Raw genomic sequence first — 21,468 nt, 5'->3', positions numbered from 1 at the left:
GACTGTACTCTGTATTTATTGTTTGTTGTGTTACTGTACATCAATTTGATTTTGGGTAATTTGTGATATCTAGTGGCTGATTGAAATGATATAAAAAGTCAACTAGTTTATGTGTGTACCGGAGTAATAGAGTATTTGTTTTTCTGTATTCAGTGAAAATGTCTGACGATACATGTACTTCAGGATTCATTCACACCACTATGGTCACCAAACATTACACTAAATTCCTTCCTACATACACATACTATATGTACATGTGACATATGTTACTCCCCATGTCATAAACATACTTCTTGTCAATTTACCAAGCCCTTGTGTTCATGCAAATAATATATATCAAATTCTTTTAAAATTTAAAATCACACAGTCTAGTTGAAGATCAGGTATGCTAGAAACTGCACACTTTAAAGAACAAGTCCATCTGATAAACATGTGGATTGAGAGACTGCAGCAATATTAGTAGAACACACTGGTGAAAGTTTAAGTGAAATTGGACAATGTGTTCAAAAGTTATGAATTTTTGAAGTTGTTCCGTGATTGCTGGATGTGAAGTCTGCCACAGCTTGTGATGTCACACGTAGAATGATGATATGAAGAAAAATCAACATATTTTTACTTTCCTTGCATAATAAAAGAGCAAATGACTTGCCTCTTTCAGAAGGCAGGGGAATGATATTATTTAATAACATACCGGTATATGTCATTTACAAGCTGAGGGAATGTGTACTTTTTTCGTGAAATGAAATTTAGTGTAATTCTCTTTATATTTTCCTTATATTGTTCTACACATGTGACGTCACATCATCAACATACAGTGTTGTAATCTTCTCATCCAGCAGTGACTATACAGAAACTTTAAAAATTCATAACTTTTTGATTGGATTGTCTGATTTTCCTGAAACTTTCACTGATGTGTTCTACTTACCGAAATATTGAGCAATAAGCGATATATTATGCACCACTGCATAATCTCAATCCGTTATGAAGACTGAACTTGTCCTTGTCAGCCAGTATTTTGTGTGACATAAAATATTGTGAGAAGTATGATTGTCATTGTCAAATTTTGGTCTCCAAGTGATTTTCTTGTCTAAACTTTGTTTTTATTACTACTTGAATCAAAAAGTTGTGAAATTGAATGCAATTTTACAATAGTCCTATGGTTTCCTCGAGTTGTGTTTGAACAGAAGAGACAACTTAGATACTATCAAGAATCCTAAATACATGCATATGCAGAGTTGTGATGTGCACTGATCCACTGTCTTGTTTGCTTTTGTTCCTTCGTTGCAAAAAAAAACAAAAAACCCCACCCCCAAAAATGCTTGCAAGTTAATTATGTTTTGTAGTTAAAAGATGACTGACAACAACTCTCTTATCCTACATGTATGAAAGCAGATATAATGCCAAGGTACCTCGCATATCCTGTCAGAAGTTCATAGGACTTTAATATTCTAGGCAAAATTTAATCAGAACACACGTCTGGGAGTCGACTTCACAAGTATTTTTATGACAGAGTTCAGAATGTAACCAACATAAATCAGGTATAAACAGACCACAGTGGTGTTGGCAGATGAATGCTGCAATGGTGAAAGTTTCATGACACGCAGATGAAAGCAGCACATTGTACCTTACAGTGAAGGTGACGTGTAATGATCATGCCAGATAAACAAAACTTGTACATGTACCTCTGAACTAGATACATTAGATGAGTTGTGCATTTCATTAAAGATGCATTTATAAGTTAGTTACAGTGAATGGTATGCAGGCCTGATGGTATTCAATTACATGTATAGTATATCTTCAGTGAAATATCATTCTTTGGTTTACAGTAATTTGAGTGTGGGAAGATAACAGTTGGCTGTGTAGATATGCCTCGCTCCATTGTCCAAGAAGCAAATTTGGAATCTTAGACTATGAGAGCAACTTCAAACAGCAGATCATCAATTTGACATTCCATATTTCAGTGTCAGTTTTATTTTAGACTTGTGTAGATGGTAGGATAGGGCATTCACTACAGAGACTCTCTTCTTGTATAAAACCCTCATGCATTTCATCAGAAATGTCATGATTTTGTTGTTTTTGTTGCTCGTTTTGAGATCAAAACTACTTTCTTTTACATTACACATGAGTAATTCTTTGTTTTTGCTGAGCAGATCTGTCATGATCATATATGACAGTAGATATAATCATAACATGCTGTCTAATGTAGAGAGTCGAGACAAGACAATCGATGATTAGAATTTTGTCAGAAATTTGAACTTTATACCAATGACATTTCATTAGAAATTTTACCACGAGTGCTTTAGAACACACACATACATTGTACATGTTGGTGCTAAATATCTTACAATACCCCAGTCTGCGTAGCTGATACTTGGCAAATGTTGGTAAATGGTTGATCTCAATATGCTGTAGGATGCTAGCACCTCATCCAGAGCAAGCCATGTAATGTGTTGCCTTGTGCCTAGATACCATGATAACCTCTGACCCTGTTCAATCTCCACATTCTTGGCTGGTGGCAAGATTTTTTTTTTCTTATAAAAATGACACTGTAAAGCAAGATATTTTTGCAGCATGAAATTTTCACAAATTGGAGCCAACTGCCTTTTTCACAGCATGAAATTTTCGCAAATTGCCTCTGGCAGTCAATGCATATACAGTAGTGTACAACTTTCATGTGCATTTTAATTTTACGAATCTTGGCTCTTGCAAAAGTTGCAAAAATGAAAATGTGCAGGAATATTCCTCATTTTACAGCACTTTAGGTAAAAGTAGACCAATATCAAAGAGTTGCGATTATTTAGTGGGATTAACGTTTTCAACAAATTTGTTAAGTTGATGACAGTCCGTGGATGTAAACACAATGTAAGTAAGTAGAGTATTTTGCAGAGTGTATCAGCTGTAAACACTTCATGCAAGAGTGTAGATCATACTGATGGCTATTGCAATGCTTGATGGGGAAGAGAAATAGAGAGTGGGGGGAGCTGTTTCTCCAAGAAGGCCCTTCTCAGCAGTGCTCTGCGTTTGGCTAGGAATAGGAGGCTGGCAGTGAGGGCAAAAGAGGGGAGAGGTTGTGGGGAGGACATGACTGCAAGGGAGGGTAGGAAATTATGATGGCCCCTCCTGCTGAGGGCTATGGCGGGAATGCTGGCTTCCCACTGCTCTGGTAAAATCAGAAAGAGAAAAAAGAAAGGTCCTTATCAAACCCTTGTACTGTGTGATATCAGGGAGGTGGAAAGAGATATATTGTGATTCATAGTGTACACAGCTTTAACCACTCAAAGGATATGAAACAAACCTCTGGCTTGATTTCGATCAGTTTTTGTCAGCCTTCATTTTTGTATTTGGGTCTGTTGTGATCTTTAAGATGTTTTATTGCATACCTTTAAAAGTGCAATACAAGTAGAGTCAATATCTGACTATATTGGGTTATTACCCATTTGATGAAATAGTTTAAATGCTCCACTCTGCTATATTGTAAGCTATTAAGGAATATACAACTGTAAAGTGAAATGCCAGTGGGCAGATTCCAATTATCACTGTTATGAAAGGTATTGGAAAGGAATGGTGATTTCTTGTTGTAGTGGTATCTAATTATACACATTTAGGATTCTTATCAACAAATGAGTATATGGGACTATAGAATGTATCCTTGACAACATAATTCATGCAGACAAGCACCAGTAGGAGATTGATTTTACATTGTACATTTTTTTTTGTAAGTGCAGATATATACTGCAGTTGAAAAAACAAAAACTGTGGTAACAATATGTACTACCAAACCTTAAAAACACAAGTTTAGCGTGTGTGAAATCTGCAGACAGATACAATGTATGTATAACCAGGGCTCGACACTAACGGTGGCCCGGTGGCCCGGGGCCACCAAAAATGAAGGTCGGGCCACCAAATTTCAAAAAAGGGCAAATTTGGTGGCCCGCCTTGGGCCACCAAAATTCTTTGAAAATTATGTCAATAAATTCGTAACTTTTTGCGCCGGAAATTAGCAGTTAAATTTGTTTAAAGGATGGATGAAAAGGACTGAATGAGTGCCTGAGAGTGAGTGTTGCAAGTTTGTTGAATTTTATTTATGAGTAGATATGTCCAACTTCTAATTCTTACTATTATAAAACTTAAATATTTGACTCATTAAAACAAAGGACTTTTATTTTATTTTATTGTTTTTTTCGGGACACCAAATTCTACTCTCGGGCCACCAAAAATTTGAAATTTAGGATTTTGGTGGCCCCATCGGGCCACCAAACAAAAAAGTTAGTGTCGAGCCATGGTATAAAGATGTTGAAATACTGTAGATGAAATAACTCTTGGGTACTGGTATTTAAAAAAAAAAAATGAAATACAATATTCCATCACTGTCAAGTTTGTATCTGATAACAAATATTACAGTGAGGGTAGACTTGTTTCTGAAATGGTTTGTTTACTCTGCTGCATATGGGAAATATTGAGAATGGTATTGGTACAATGTAAATCTGATCACACACAGATTTTCATATTGGGTTTTGCTGTGTTGCCTTTAATGATTATTTTCAACTTCAATTTTTAGAGAGCTTAATTTTGGTACATTGTCAGAGATAGAGGTAGCATGTATTAAAGATCATGCAGCTCACACTTTTTGAAGAGGTAACATTTTAAATGATGCCTTTATGCAGGCAGGTATGTATGATGCTCAAGCACAGTGTAGAGCTCCTGTTGAAAGTGAACGGTTAGCAGAAAGGCGGTATTTTTTTTTTCAACTTGAATTATTCATATTTTCCATCAAATATCCATCAGCAGTGAGTGGTTGCTGTGCATGTATGTGCATGTATACCATGGTACATTGTATGATCACAATAGACACTTTGCGTGCACAATGACAGCTAGAATATTAAAGCCCATACAAATCTGTATGTACCGGTACCCATGTAATGAGAGGGATAATGTCAATGTTACAAGTGCAGTCTCCCCCCCCCCCCCCCCCCTTCATTCCACATTTCTTTCCAATGACTGTACCTTTAAAATAATGCTACCCATCAATAATACTGTAGTAATACAGATCTAGCCATTTTATCTACCCATCTCCACCATCCTCTTGGTATTTCCACCTGTGCAAGTGTTATGTAATCAGTCTTAAATTTCATAAAAGTCAGCCTGTACTGTAGTACTGTACAATCATACAGTAGCTACAATGTATCATGTATAACCGATATATGTATACAACACACATACACTAGTGTAACCTGTGCACATACACACATTGAAGTCAGTCTGCTTGACAACACAGGTTTTTTGTAATGATAGGACAGCAGCATTTGCATTTAAACCTGATTTATCAGTCCAAAATGTTAGCATATTGAAGAGCTGTAAAACAACCTTACTCCAGATAGTGTATAATGGAAGTGCTTGATTATCTCTACATGTAACAGAACTCTCAACTGCCTACTAAATTCTTTAGAAGTGTGTCACTGGCAAAGACCACTGTCAAAGCTCTGTTACGTGCTCGTTGTCAATCTAAGCTATTCCATATATAGTTACTTATTAAACATGAAGCAGTTTGCTAAATAAGGCATACAAGAGTTCTAATGACATTTTTATTTTTTGGTTGAAATTTCTTAATGTAGGCTTGACTTTCCTCTGTAACAATACATGAATGTCGCAGACTCCAGGATTAAAATTGGAATCAAGTTCAGTATATTGTATAATTTGTACAGTATGTATAGGGATCACCCAGCAGAAACAGAAAAGTGACTTCCCTTAGAGCAGGTCACCAGCATTTGGTTTTGTTTTGTTTCTGTATTTTACCCTCCATGTACACCTACAAATTATACTGTGAAAGTGGAAAATTTGGCCATGTGGAAATTTCTGCACATTTTGCGTAACATGAAACTACAGTGCACAAAAATAAGCATGTTTGTGCTGCCAAAGCTGTTATCTGATGTGACAGCATTGAGCTGTTTAGAGTGCTCACTGAATTGTCTGGACCATCCACAAAATTCATCTTATTGGCTGAGCAGGAAAAATTACTTACACAAAAATGTCCACTGTCACAGAAACTGCAAAGTATACAGAGAATGGAAATGGTACAAATCAAGGATCATTTTATTTACCTGATTGTCAATCTGTGCTATCAGTGACCATGGTCAACACTGTTCTCATGTAGATGACAGGTTGGCCGCCTATTTCACTTTCAGTATCACATATCATCACAACTCAATGTCAGGTGTACCTAACTGTGTGCAGGAGGACTTACATTGTATGACATGTATTGTCATTATATCTCAGAAAGAAATGAGTGTCAAAATTATCTTTTCACTTGTTGTTAATTGGCACTTTCAAGGGGGCAGTTGAAATGCTCATACCTGGTTAGTTGTTAATATGCTGTTTAATCATGAAAGGTATCATTTATATTTAAGGCTATTCTCTGAAGATGAAAATTTTGGTGCCATACAAGCTAACACAACAGCGTTTGACAAAAGAAAAGATACAACTCCATAGAGCAAGAAAATACACTCTTGAAGTTACACTCCTGATGATCACCTGATGAAGGCATTTAAGGAAACTTTAGACTGAACAAATGTATCTGAACAATCTAGACTGTACTGTACGTACCAAGTGTTCAAGTAGGCATTTCACACATTGTAACATATGTAGGACTTTGTACAGTATCAATCATGTTCTTACTCACTGACAGTGGATAATAGAACAGATTTGTTTTCACCATTGTGTTAGATATTCGCACTTATTTTTTGTTGTTCAAAGGAGTATTTTAAACTACATGTTCATGGTCTTGATACTAAAGACCTGTATTGTTTGTTTGAATTTATTCATAAAAGCAAAGTACTTTTCTTCACCATGGTAACATTGATTGTATATTTTCTTGCTCTATGTATACATATATCTCACTCATTATTGGACAGTATTGGAAAATTTAAGCCTTTTCTGAAAGAATTTAACCCCAAAGCCTCTGATCAGCTCAAAGCTGTCCCTCTCAACAATCACTGCATTACCTGCAGAACTGTCCTTATGTGTGGCATACAACTGTAGGTGTGTGCATGCCATCAAACTGTGTGTGCTTGTGTGGTGTTTGGGTGTGTGACAATTTTTGTGGTTTAGTTTCCTGATTCATATCATCCCTGTATCACCCAACTCTGTGAGTTAACTTCCACGATTACATAATCAGTTGTTTGTTTGTTTGTTTGTTTGTTTGTTTGTTTGTTTGTTTGTTTTTCAACCTGGCATTCAAAAGTGTGAGATGTACTGATATGTCTGCTGGTGGAGGTTTGACATTGCATGCAGCCTCAGGGCACCAGAGGGTTAATATACAGTGATCGGGGGCATGCTGTTTAATGCTCATAGTACACTGTCTGGGACACTGTGACAGATTGTTACACTTTCTGCCTCATACTGAGCAGGAAAATTGGAATGACTGCGGCTAGATAATTTCCAATCATGGCACCTGGCTTTATCACCCCATTGTGGAATGAATAATATGCGTTGTTCGGAGACATGCAAACCATGGCCACAGTACAGACTAATTCCATGATTACCAACGCTCCGAAAGGTGCGCCAAATCATCAGTGAATCATAGTGGTCTGTGCACTGAAGATAAGAGCAGATATATGCGGTATATATGAAAGGCAGCAAAATTTTATCACAAGTAAAATAAGTGTGGAAGTTGTGGACATATCTTGACAAGGGAGAGGGCAGTCAATCAGGTAAACAGGCCATCAACTTCCAACCCTTCAGAGTGTGACGGAGTATGCATACTTTATAACAGCAGAGCCATGATGGCTGGGGAAGATACATGTACAATTGCACTCTGAACCATTTCATGGAGCTGTTTCATGTTTGCACAGGTTATTTCTGTTGTGGCTTCTAATACGAAGGCCACAAATCAAAAATGTGTGGCACAAATTCAAATTTTGCAATTTTTTCATGGCAAAAGTACAACTGTATATAGTAATCTTTAGGATATTAGAAATAAGATCTGATAAAATGTCATTTTTCATTCTGTTTTCCAGAAAATCTTCCTGTACGTGCCAGAGTTGATACATGCTAGATGGCAGTTCCACAGTATAGGTAAGTTACCTCTTAACCAGTATACAATATCTAGTATATTGATGAATGCAGGTGTGTGCATTTAGTATGAGGTGTGAATGTTATTTGTTGTTGGCCTGCTGCTTTCTTCTCCTGGTATTGCTTTTTATTAAGTCAGAAATTTGCACATATTTCCATTGAATTTGCTCTAAAGATTTGAGAAAAGAAGATGTGTTATCACATTTGTAGAAGACCTCATGCTTGCTGCCTTTTAGATAATTCAGTTACCATGGTAATGGTCATGTGCCATTGTATACTGTATTTTTCCCATTAAATTTTCCTGATATTTATTGTGTTTATTCTACGTTTTCTAACAAACAAACAAAATCCATTCTAGTCAAAACCCTGATAATTAATGCAATTAATGCATTTGAGATTACAAAATGATTCTCCTTTATTAGCACAATTCTAGATGATATCATCTTCTTTCTGTACTTCAACGCGTATCATTTACACAGTTCTTTGATTTAGAGTCTCTTCCTTCCTCACTGACGTACATGTAGTACAATGACCATTAAACCACATCGTATGAACAAAAGATAAGCACAGTAGGCAGATGAGTGATACATCATTACAATACATGTTCTCCTTTTGTTTGTTCAGAATAAGTGAAGATGCCGTATAGGTTTCTGTGTGAGCAAGTTACTTGGCAATACACAAAATTTCCAGTCATGTATATTGTTAATTATACAAATTGGTTGAAATACAGCTACTTACAAAATCTCAATAGTTTGTCACTCAGCTGTGCATACAAAGTATGTACAAGTGTACAGTATCTAATGCTAAACCATTCAAACATTCAAGAGCTAAGCGATATCATCGTTAACATATGCATAAAAATGTGTTGTCTGCTTAAAATTCAAGAATATGACTTTGTATCCTACATTTTATATGTATACTGTATGTGTACATAAAGGCGTACATACAATGTACACATATATCTTTTCTCTCCTGTAAGCATACACTGAAGTTTGGGATGGTAGATGCATTTCTTCCTCAACAAAGATCTGTTTTGGAAGGCAATCTCTGTCCCATAGAGTGATTATGATTTTGCCAACCGTCCTGGGTTAGTTATTCCAGGAGATGGCCGAGGGATCATACATTTCTTTAATATATCTTTGCCTATGGATTTCCTGCACCATTTCAGCCCCAAAACAACAGGCTTGACATTTCTATGTGTAGACATATGCTGAAGAAAGTATATCTAACAACTCGCTGTCAAATTAAAGTACAAAAGTGAATATTGTGTGTGCCCTATCATTACATCTTTTTGAAGTCATCCTGATTGTATAAATTCTTATAAATACTTGCTTTCAAAATGCCTAAATCACAACATGTCAATATTTATCTCGTGAAAGTCTGGTATCTAAGCGTGTTAAAAACTGTCAGTGTTTCTAAATTTCCCAAAAGCAATGCAAATGGACAGTACAATCAATTGATATCTGAAACAGTGAATTGATTTTGAATCATCATAATTTGACAATAATTTACAATCGTAGTCTGCTTACTTCTAGAAATCACCTTAAGAGGCCATTTTGCATGTTGATGCTGTCCACAGTGATGATCAGATTCTAAATCACCGATGTTACAGTGTGAATTGGCTATGATGAGTGAAAGAGAATTTCATACTGGACGATATCATTTGACCTAGAACTGAAGGAATCTCACGTTTGGATAGAGTTAACATGCAATCACAATAAGCAGATGTTACCAAAAATAGGAACAGGGGAGCTGGAATATCAGAAGGTTCTGTGAGAGATTAAGGGTGAGTGACAATGCTCTCAAAAGCCACGTGAAGTGCAAGTAAACTCTTATTGTTTTTATTTCATATGTTGCATAAAGATAAGCAAGTGAGGTGTCATGAAATTAGTATTGATGTCAATAATGTTGTTAATTGTCATCAATAACAGCCTTTCATTCTCTTGACTGCTCGATTTCCAGGTCGAATCATGAAGAAACTTCTGCATGTTGGCAATGGACTCAAGGTAAAATGAACTTATTGTTTTAGTGATAGGCATGAGATGTGCAGTTTCATTTTGAGTTCTAGTATACTCTGTCTGCAAAGATTTGTGTAATGGCAATCAAAATTGTGTGTAGCTGGCAGAGAGAAGCACTTGACTATGTGTTGAAGTAATCATGCCTCTTAAAAGGGCCTACCCACTGTGGACGTTTCGGTAAGCATGCTCGTACTGTTTTCAAGAGAACGGTATAAGAACATGCTCCACTAAATGTCGAGAGTGGATAGGCCCTTTTCAGGGCCACAAACATACTCAAAAAAGAATATGTGGTGTACCTTGAAGCCTTCTACTGCTAACGATGTGATGCATGACTCTTATAAATGCAGTTCAAGTTTAAACTCAAGTGACAGAAAAAAAAAAGGTTTTGACTCACTTCTGTAAAATGGATACTTGTCATGACGATGCGCTCAATAGCTATAATTCAGGCCAATTATTGCAATCGGAGTAGATCATAAAGTTAGCATTTTCTGATTATAAATGGAGATCTTGCATCTTTTGCTGAAATATGAAGTTGTTTTTTTTTCTGTCTGTGAGTGTCCATCAGCATCTGTGGACCCATAGCTTCTCGAGTAGTCTGGGGAAGTTTATTCTTTATTTGAAAGCTCATTATACATTTTTTTTCTCTTTTTTTGTGATAGATTTATGATATGAAACTAGCTATCTATAATTCCCAGTGCCACAAAGTAACTGATGAACCAAATTTTTATAAATAGATTTTATGTACATGTGAATCAAACGACGACGACAACAACATCAACAACAAGGAACAGTGAACAATGAATGCATCAACAGGAATGGACATGGTACATTTTCATGATCACTCACTGTCAGACATAAATTTGGGATCTTCTTGTTTGTCTGACTCAGCAGTGGCCATGCCTTTGTCAGTTGTTGTCATTTTTTTTTTCGTAGAAAAGAGTCTCCACCTGTAGGACTTTGATGTGGCCCATCATATCTCCATGAACCATCATTATATATTTTTTCTCTCTCTCTGTTATAAAGTTCAAATACCGTTGTTATAAGTAAGGTTATGGGCATAAATCACAATTATGGCTGACTTCACCATCAATTTTACCAGTTTCAAAGAAATGAACAGGAAGTTGTACAAATACATGATGGTTTGGCAAATATGGCATCCATTTAAGCGCACAATGATCTGGAGGACTTGATACCAATGATGTACATACCCTGTGCTGTCCTGTGGTTCCATATGGTTAAGACAGCCACTTACTTTGAGCACCTTAAGGAAGTACTAGTATCTTCTCAAGCTGCACACAAATATCACACATATGTGCTACACAGCATGATTAGAATGCCTATTGCTCCTGTCAGCTGGTGCAAATATCGGCAATGGGATGGTTCTTTGATGTCGCAGAGTTGCTGTGTGTGAAAGATACACGCAAATGTGGAACATATAGATGTGTAATATATGAAGATATTTCTTGCATTGCAGTGCTGGATAAGAGTAAACATATATCGTCGCGAGTGTGACGAGACCTTGTATCTCAAATTTTGGTGAAAACGACTTTTGGATTAATGGTCAGATAATCAGTTAAGTGATGTCCTGCCCAAATCCTAGCTGTCTTACCCCTAGTATGAAGCCACCACAGCATGTCAGAGGAAAGTCTATCCCATTTGATATTGTGCTTTGGCTGTCATGTTTTCTTGCTCTCCTGAACATGTGACATTTTTAAGATTTGAGGTCTTGTCGCCCCAACGATGATATAAATGTATACAGGTGTGTGTGTGTGTGTCTGTCTGTGTTTTACGGAATACATATAGGGTTTCTTTGTATTGTTTGTGTTATTAACGCAGCAGTATGGAGTAGTGCTTGGGGGGGAGGGGTACGTCCTTACAGCATAAGTCCAACAAATATATAGCAAGAAAGAGATAATTGTTATTATTTTTTTTAAGTGCCTGCCCATGACTATGTATTTTTTGCTGTGGAATAGTAATGCTAGTGCAGTGTTTCTGGTGCTGTTGTCGAAAATTTGGCAGTATGCAAGAACTGCCTATGCCATCATGGTGGCAGGGCATCAGTGTTACACTAATACACAGTACCGTAATCAGCGCGATAGAGAGAGTGAGATAAAAAACATATTAAATCAAAGCATTGCTTGATGTTTAGCATTCATTCACACTAATGCAACAGAATCTTCATGCATGCATAGCACTAGGATAACTTTTACCCACTTTCAGGAAATTCAGGGTACAGTACACCCATCAAAATGGAAGCTTTTCAGTTGGTACCCCAGGGTACTGAATACTGCATCATTCATTCACAGTGAGAAAAGCATTAACAAAATTGCTCATTATCAGGGCATTGGCCTGCAAATTGTTATCACTAATCTGTTGAGAAAAGTTTACAGCCATGCCCCTGGAAAAAGTTGTGTCGACGTGGGACTAAGACAATAGTGAATTCTCCTCTAAGCACTCCAGTGATCAATTCCAGAAGCAATATATGTCAGAAAGCTGCAGTTTCTCCTGTATTAATTCTCATCCCCTAATATATCAAGCTTTATGTTCCTGTCTGTTAAATGGCGGGGACTTAAGAAAATTTTTATTGGTTCTGAGAAAATGCTGTCTTTGTTCTTGCATCTTTTATTTTTTTGTAGCTGCACATATGATGGAAAGACAAAATATCAGCCAGAGTTGTACTGTCTTTCATTGTCTGTAATTTTTCCGGAAAGCTTAGCAGAGGTTAACTAGAAAAGCACTCTGATACCCCTTTCATAAACTCAATAATGCGGATAATATCTGCATCATTTGGTCGTAAAATCGGAGCGGGGGAAGAATTATCTGCTTTTTTTCGACCCTTATATTATCCGCATAATAGCAGCATCTGGACCAGATTTGGAGTTGGTGAACGCAAACCCAAATAATGCGGATAATTGCCGGGGTGCGGTCAAAACGTCACCTGTCTTTCCGGCAGGAGGGACGTGTGCAGTCACCATGACGATTATCCGCCTTTTTCAGGACGGGCGCTCGTAGAAATAATGCGGATAATTTTCAGAGTTTGTGAACGCATTTTTTATTGAAATGTCCGCATTATTCTTAGGCGGATAATTGGAGGATGAGTTTATGAAAGGGGTATGAGAGCGCAGACCTCTGCCAAGCAGGAAGCTTATTTCCACCACTACACTGATCTTGTTCTTCCATAGAGATATCATATGCACACACAACATCAGTGCTAAAAGTCGCCAGATTTCCAAATATAGAAGCCTTTGTTACGTCATAAGCCTTCAGCTGCACGGCGCGCCTCGCCCCAGCAGAAACTAGAGCACGCACTTTAGTGCGTGCAGGCAAACCTCAAATACGCGCAGCCTGAACTCCCAAGTTCATTGACCCTACCTGCCAAAACATCAAATATCCTTCATAAATTCCCCAAAAATTATTGGATCATTACCAAAAGTTAATTGTTTGTTACTTGTGTCATTCTCAACCTTTCCTGCAAGTTACATCCCAATCCGTTAACTACTTTTTGAGTTATTTTGCACACGGACAAACTAACTAACGAATGAACGAACGAACGAACGAACAAATGAACACACAAACCAATGGTAATGAAAACAACCTCCTCCCTTGGCGGAGGTAATAATATTATGTGTACCACACTTTCTTTCTTTTTTTCTGAATATTCCACATTGCCATAGGTGCATCCTTATTGGCCTTTTATGAGTATGTACAATGGCTGAAAGCAATATTAAAGGAAAGAAGGGTTTTAAGGTACTGAAAAACCCAGGAATGTCCTTGTGCATTTCAATTTTGCTATAATTTCAAGGGCCAAGATTCACAAAATTTAAATGCACGCAAAAGTTCTCGTCTACACTACATGCATTAAATGCCAGTGGCAATTCCCGAAAAAGGCTGTCAGGTCCAATTTGTGAAATATTTCATGCCGCGAAAATATCTTGCTTTACAGTAGGCCGTGGCAAAGTAATAGGTTATGCCATTGCTGTTTTAGTGATATGGCTGATCTTTAGATCATCGTAAATAATGCTCAGGCAAGAATGGGCCAAGCTGCTTTATGCCTCCTTCATTAGAAACCAATACAGTGGACTCCCGCTATAACAAAGTCCTTGGGACCAGCAGTTTTCTTTCGTTTTATCAAAATTTCATTATAACCGAACAGATAAACAATAAAATCACATAGAGCGGATAATGTTATGACCATGGCCTGAATTTTTACTTCATTGTAGCCGGAATTTCGTTAGAACCGTGTTCGTTATAACGGGAGTGCACTGTATAATAAATTAGGGTAATTACGACCCATTATCAGGTGAATATTACCAGTGCTCTTAGTGACTGCAGACTGAGCAGGAATCAACCATGGGCATGATTGTGGTAATGATAGTAATGATGTTGCTTAGCTAAAAATGATGATGATGATAGAGGTGATGATGATGATGATGATGATGATGATGATGATGATGAGGGTGATGATAATGATGTTGATAAAATGGTGGTAGTGACACCAAAAGCAAATGTGATGAAATAATTGCTTGGTTACTGCCTCCTCCTACTCTTCCCAGCACCGAATGGACGGCATGCGTCTCTTCCTGCTGTGGTTCCAGATCCTCCAGGAGAACGCCTCGGAGGAATGTTATCTTCTGTACGCCACCCTAGTACCGGGGTTCCCAGTCCCCACCGGAGTCTACGGAACCAGTCTGGAGCACATCATGACACACGCTTCTAGGACCTCACCAAACTATGACAGTAAGTGAGGTGAAATCGTCCTATGTGCGGTCTCAGGAAAGCCACATTGTTTTGTAGCTCAGGAAATATTCATTACCACTGGAAGGAAATTGCATACATACAGTGTGCTATCCGTGACCCTTTTCTTGAGATTATGGGATGAATGGCTTCTGAACTTGTACACCGTGCCACAAACAAACTCAGTTTGTAGTGTAATAATGAAAGTGCATGCTTTGTTAATCATGAGAGGCTTCATTTGAGGAGAAGTACTATTTCCGTATGTCAGAGTAATTGCTCTTCAGTGGTGTGTACGCCTTAATTATGTTCTGCCAATTAGGACTTAGTCAAATAATTGTACCATTGGTTGAGCTCTTGATCAAGAACCACGTTCAATTGTCTATAGAAAACATTGGCCATTTCCCTCATTGGAGGCAATATACAATGCATATTATGCAGTGTTGTAGCTGGCAATATTTTTTCCAGGCTTATGTCACAAATATCTGTCAACTTCCAATAGTTGCAAAATATCACATGTGTACAGTATTGTTTGAAAGCATGTTCTAATACTTGAGTTTTATGTTATGAGTGCAGTAGAGTATGTGTGCTTATTAGTTATGCAATATAAGTTGCCACCATTATTATCAGTTCATATTTTTTTAAAGCATACATTTTTTTTTTAAGGGGGGGGGGGGTTGTGAAGAGGCAGCTGTGACATGAACTCTGTAAAGCAATAGTTTTACTTGCCAAATACCAAATATGAATTTGTTGCATTCATTAGATGTAATTCAGCCAACCAGTAAAATCAAACCAATGGGAAACCTATGTATAGTGTACAGGACAGAACTTTGCTGTTGCTATTGGTAAATTTCCTTGTTATGTGACAATGGCTTGAAACAAGCAGGTGACAAAGGTGATCCATACCTTAACATTACCTGTGAGGGATGCATGGATGCATGACCTCCCACCTCCTTCCCTGTGGGTCTAATACTTATTCATACACCAGAATCTCATGTCTCCATGGCAACCATTACACAAATTTCAGCAGATAGGTCAGGATGAAAATGCATATTTCTTTTTGTTTTGAAGTGAAATATTAACTGTCAAATAACCATGCTGACATTATTCTTGATGATAAAGGAGATAGGAGTAGTCATCTCAGACGCGCAGTATTCATTATTCAGTTTTCATGCTGGTGATTTGAAGAACATTTGGTCTTCAGCTAGTTTTCATAATTTCAATTTACTTTTTAATTTAAGTCACAGATTTTCCTTTTTTTGTTCACAAGGAAAATTTTCTTCAGATCTGTTCTTGGCATAGTAATAAGAGGAATATATATTTGCATGTCCTCCTCGGTCGATAAGTTCTGTTTGTGCCAAAGTATGTGAGAAAATGAAAATTAGGGAAATTTTGTGTGAAAACAAATGGAGAGCTGCTAAACACTTACATCACACAGAGTTGCAGTTTGTCTTACTCTAAAGTTGATCAGTTCATAACTTTTATTTTTATGTGTCTGATTTTTCCCCAATTTTCAGTGATTTCCTTCTCTGATTTTTCTGTTTTCATAAAAAGCAACATAATATCAGGATGGACTTTCCCTTTAAAGCACAAAACCTAGTGTAGAGTTGCCACTCCAGACACTGTTGCCCAAACGAAAGAACACTATAGGCAGTCTAAAATCATTGTCTTAAAGGTACTCTTTACCATTGGAAGCAGTGATTTGAAAAATGTTCGAGAAATCACATTTGATGCATATGTGTAGGTCAGTTGTATCACAAAAAACCAACAAACATATGGTAATAAAGATTAAAATATAAGGAGATATCACAATTTTTCCCACTAAACCATAACTGTAGACAGTTTAGTCTTCAAAGTTTTTTATTATAACTAGTGTTCACATTTTGTATATTTAACAATATTTAGCATTGATTATACTGATTCAAATGTTTACAATTTTTGTTTCTATTCCTAACTGACGTTTTAGAAATATTTTAAAGCACTGAAGCTGGATTTTTGTTTCATCTGCAAATGGTAAACAATGCCTTTATTTTTGTGTGTGTGTTTGTGTGTATGTGTGTGTGTTTTAATGTCAGAGCATTGCCAATGATAGAACTTCCAGTACAGAAGGATGATTGGTGTTAAGCATCTAACAGCGCACTTTTCTCTAACCCCAAATGGTTCATGAGTCATTTTGTCTTCGCATTCCTTTTTGTCTGCTTGCGCACAAGGTCCTGTACTTGAGGTTGAAATAAATCCCATAGTACCAGCCCAACCGGGGGAGAAATCTTCAGAGAATCTCACAAAACTCCTGCTAGAGAGACTACTGGAGTACACAGTCACACAGGTATGTCGCATTGTAGAGGAAGTATTGATTAAACTGTGCTAATGTCAATTAGCATGTTACATTAAGATACCGCAGCTCATCGGAGCTATATATGACAATATTAAACAAACACCGGTTGTAAAAATATAATGAACAATCTGTCCACTGAAGTACCCGGTTTCATAACGAATACAATGGTGACGGTAGACACACATAGGTAGAGCTCGTCATCCTGTTCTTGTAATGACATTGTTTCTCTCGAAGTGTTCAGTATGTAGGACTACGGAAATATCAATTTAATTATACTGGTAGAAACAGCTGAGGGTGTGTACATTGTAGTATTGAAATACCACTAAAAACACTCTTGCTACCACAATATATTTTGTAAGTATGCAGAGTAAGTGTATACCTTTATTTCAGTTTAAACTGTCAAATGTCATGCAGGGTCAAATTCACCTATGATAGACAGTGCTTTCAAGTGTTTGTTAATATGAAAACGTTTCTGCAGTTAATGAACTGCCTTTGTTTGACTCCAGTGGGTCAGCCTTTAATTCATGATATTTCTGTGATATGTGTACATGTTCATAGGGGTTTGTAAATGCTGGAGTGCTCCTGCGGTCAGCACACATTTGTCTTCATACCTTTTTGCCATCAGGATTTAAATGATGCTTATAGATGATCCCATTGAATGGTAGGTGTGTCTCTTTCTCATTCTGGGAGACATACAAAAGGACGAATCCTCAAAGTGATGTTAGTTTCTGAAAGACAAAAACAAAAAACGCAAAAACTACAGAAGGACAAATATCTTTAAAACAGAGAAGAACAAGAAAGAAATGCAGCACTATTAAATTAAAGCAAAAACATATTTCTTGTATGAGTGTGCCAGCAGAGCTGTCGATTATTGCTCTAAGATGTACATGTCTGCACAAGAAATGTATATAATGATGCTGTAATAAAACAATTTCAGTTGGGTAATAAAAATGCAACAAAATTAGCCCAAAAGGTTTGCCAGAAGTCCATAATCTCAGAGCTTACCCCATGGTGGTTGCTGCTTACTTTACATATCGGTTGTTGGTAGTTCACAAATCAGACTGCAGCTGTATCCATCAATCTTTTGTGCAAGAATGAATCGCATGCAGCTTGATGGAAAATATGATTACAAGCACACGATGTAGATCATCATGTTACGTTCTACCTTCCTGCAATTCTGAATGCAGGGTTAAAGGGGATGGCTAGTAACTGATCAGTGGGAATCAGCGGGAATGCTGGAGGATGATTGTTCCAATCCTTGTGGGATTCATTTAAGAGTACATTATATATCTATTGTTGTGTGAAAATTATTTGCTTCAGAACGGTCTCATATTGTGTGAAAATTATTTGCTTCGGTTACTAGCCATCCCCTTTAATGGTAATGGCTATTCTGGAATATAAATCATGTACTGCAGTTGAAATTATTGAATGCTTTCGATATCAAAATACTCCCACTAAATGCTCAATTCTGGTGAATCATGTCAGTGAGGAAAATTTCTCGGTAGACCTTGTTGATGTATTGGAAGTAAACGCCAAGTGATGGAAGATGAACTTTGAGCCCTTCTGAGAACTATGCTTTGGCTTTAACCATCTTTGCCCAAGCTCACAGTGCCCAGGGATAGCAACTCTGTGGGCCACTTTGGTAGAGAAAACCATCTGCCACTTACACAATCTTGCATTTCCAGCACCTGATATATCTATTAATTCTTTTTTCTTTCCACGAAATTGAGAGACACCACCATTTCGGCTGGTTTGGCAATTCATGGACAGCATGACCTTGTTTGAGAATTTGGTGATGGAACATTACAGTTAAAGAGAAATAAGGGGAGGAGCTGCAGGGTAGAATGAACTTGATGTGCTCACAGCCCTGTCTACTTATTAAGAATGAAATAGAAAAATAAAACCTGTGAGCATTATCAACCAGACGGAAACAACATCGAAATCATCAGATAAAGTAAAGTAATATATGGGAGAGGGAAAAAGCAAGAGAGACAGAAATAAAGAAAGAAAAGAGTATGTAATGGAAACTGTCATGCCACCTAATGAATCCGCTCTGTGTGTTTTGGCGGAATGTGCGTAAGCAACTTATTTCCTTCCTTTTGCCATGTGTTTCTTTTTTTTTTCAATTCATTAAAAAACTACAGGTACCAAGAATAGAGTGGAATGACCCAAGCAAGAAGGATGACTCCTTTATATTTCTTTTGGAGAACTTCAAGAGATTCTATCTGCCACATATATTTCCAGAGTTTCTTCATAGCACCAGCTTGTATTCGCCCATACTAGGTATGTTGTATTCATTTTGCTTTTGCCTGAACACCAAGGCTGCCAAGGGCACTGTTTGGTAATTGACCCCCCCCCCCCCCCACACACACACACACACAAGTGAATAACAATAACAAAAAGAATGACTTTCTTTGATTTTTTTTTCCACCAGGTATTTGTAGGGAAGCAAGGAGGAATTACAGGTAGATGCACCATGATTTATTGATATGCTCCTCAACAGGATATCACAAGTTAGAACAAAGGAGAATATATCAACGAATCACAGTACCACCAAAAGTTGGCAGTTCAGAATTTCAGCCAAACCAGATGGGAATTGCCTTTAGGGTATGGACAATCAAAAGTCTGTTGGTAACACTTTCCTCCAAGGGGCAGAGAGCAATGCCTCAGTTACAAACTGATGAGGAGCACTCGAGCAATCAGAGAAATTGAATTAATGATTGCAGAACACAGGTACACTCTATCTTATTTACATTTTGATGGGTAGCTTATACTATAACTGCTGGAAAACAGTCTTGATCTGATACAGTAACTGTGTGGTGCACTTCTTTGTCAATGAAAGCATCATAGTTATTCATTATTTATTCATGTTTTCTTTGAAAAGATACAGGGTAGGCACATTCAGTTTGCTAACTGCTATACAGTGGTGCCCTGTATATACATAAAATATGAAATAACAATACATTTGTAGTAACACGATTCACACAATTTCAGATCAATGACATAAACAAACAAAAGAAATAAACTTAACTACTGTACATTTCTGTTACTTATATACTGTATACTGGGTACATCAAAGATTATAGGGCCTTTGCAATTTGGAAAAGGGGAGAGCATATAACCATTTTAAAAAAATGTCTAATGGGTGTGACAATGAAAAAGAAAATTAGAACTTGTTGGATTCATAGGAGAAAAAAAAAAAGATTAAAGCATGCGAGTAAATCTTAAACAATTTGTTTTGAATATATTCAGAAACGAAGACAGTTGTACTGCAATGGGGAGTTTGTTGTTGGAGTTTGTTTATTTGAGCATACCTCCCACATGGTGTTGTACAGGGTCAAAGTTATTCAGAATACTGTATATGGCCATATTGAAGTTTTGTATGCCACATGATTATTTATACAGATACATATAAAGTATTCATTCAATAACAGTACTGAATGCATCGTGACAAAGTGGTATTTGTAACAAACAGTGAATAGACAGCAAAGAGGCATTGACTGGATAAAAATCAGCCAAGTGGGATTCCTGCTCCAGGGCCTCGAAAGATTGCACATGACCGTGTAGATTTCCTTTTGCTCGGAGAACCCTATTTCCTCCCAATTTAAACATCAACTTCCAGATATCCCTCAGGCCAGAAGTACTTGTAGCAACAGCAGTTCCAGCTACACCAACAACCTTGCTGCGTGCAGAGTCAGTGTCGTCAACTGGGTGGTTGGTTTCATCACTACACGCAAAGGCTCATCAAAATCGAGGTAAAGCTTCTATCTGGGCATTAGAGTTCAATGACCTGACATTGTCTTCAATACTGGTTTTAAATGTCAAAGTCAGTACCTCTTTGAGTACCTGATGTGGCATGATGTTTGTAATCCAGGTTGTTAGTGCAAGTTAGAAGACTCTGTGATATTGTATCAGTGAGAGATGTCCATACTGCATGCTTAAAGATTATTTTCCAGTATTTGCATAGTTCAAGGAGGAACATACAAGTTAATAAAGGGGGAACCAGTGTGCTAGTGTACATATTCATTTTCAGTCCAACTTTGGTGGCGGGATATCGTGTGGAAGTAAGGATTAGGTGACAAAATAATGATTTGACATGAGGAAGGAACAAAAAAATCCCTTAACACCGGAAAAAACAGCTTACTTAACCCAACCTTGCTCTTTCTCTGAACTATTGCTAGGTTATTTGAAGTGAGGACTCTACTAAACTGAATTTATCGTTGCATCTATGTGAATGGTGACTTGTTCATCTGACATGGAAATCCATCTCCCTACCAAGAAATATCAATTATTTAAGTATTAACTTCAAATTGATAT

General features: G+C 37.2%; 1 protein-coding gene across 1 annotated transcript in view; it reads left to right on the top strand.

Moving 5' to 3' along the window:
* LOC139743113 (ral GTPase-activating protein subunit alpha-1-like) overlaps positions 1 to 21,468 on the top strand; it is a 102,256-nt gene that overhangs the window by 7,100 nt on the left and 73,688 nt on the right. The window contains exons 3-8 of the mRNA XM_071653618.1: positions 8,013 to 8,070; positions 10,030 to 10,073; positions 14,639 to 14,822; positions 17,027 to 17,142; positions 19,296 to 19,434; positions 20,774 to 20,906. Coding sequence (XP_071509719.1) covers positions 8,013 to 8,070; positions 10,030 to 10,073; positions 14,639 to 14,822; positions 17,027 to 17,142; positions 19,296 to 19,434; positions 20,774 to 20,906 — 674 coding nt within the window. The remainder of the gene's footprint in view (positions 1 to 8,012; positions 8,071 to 10,029; positions 10,074 to 14,638; positions 14,823 to 17,026; positions 17,143 to 19,295; positions 19,435 to 20,773; positions 20,907 to 21,468) is intronic.

Source organism: Diadema antillarum, unplaced genomic scaffold (genome assembly GCF_040938485.1).
Source record: "Diadema antillarum isolate AM-2024a unplaced genomic scaffold, OU_Dant_1.0 seq00001051_RagTag, whole genome shotgun sequence".
NCBI lineage: Eukaryota > Metazoa > Echinodermata > Echinoidea > Diadematoida > Diadematidae > Diadema > Diadema antillarum.
The sequence above is the reverse complement of the archived record's forward strand: the minus strand, read 5'-3'. Positions and strand labels throughout refer to the sequence as shown.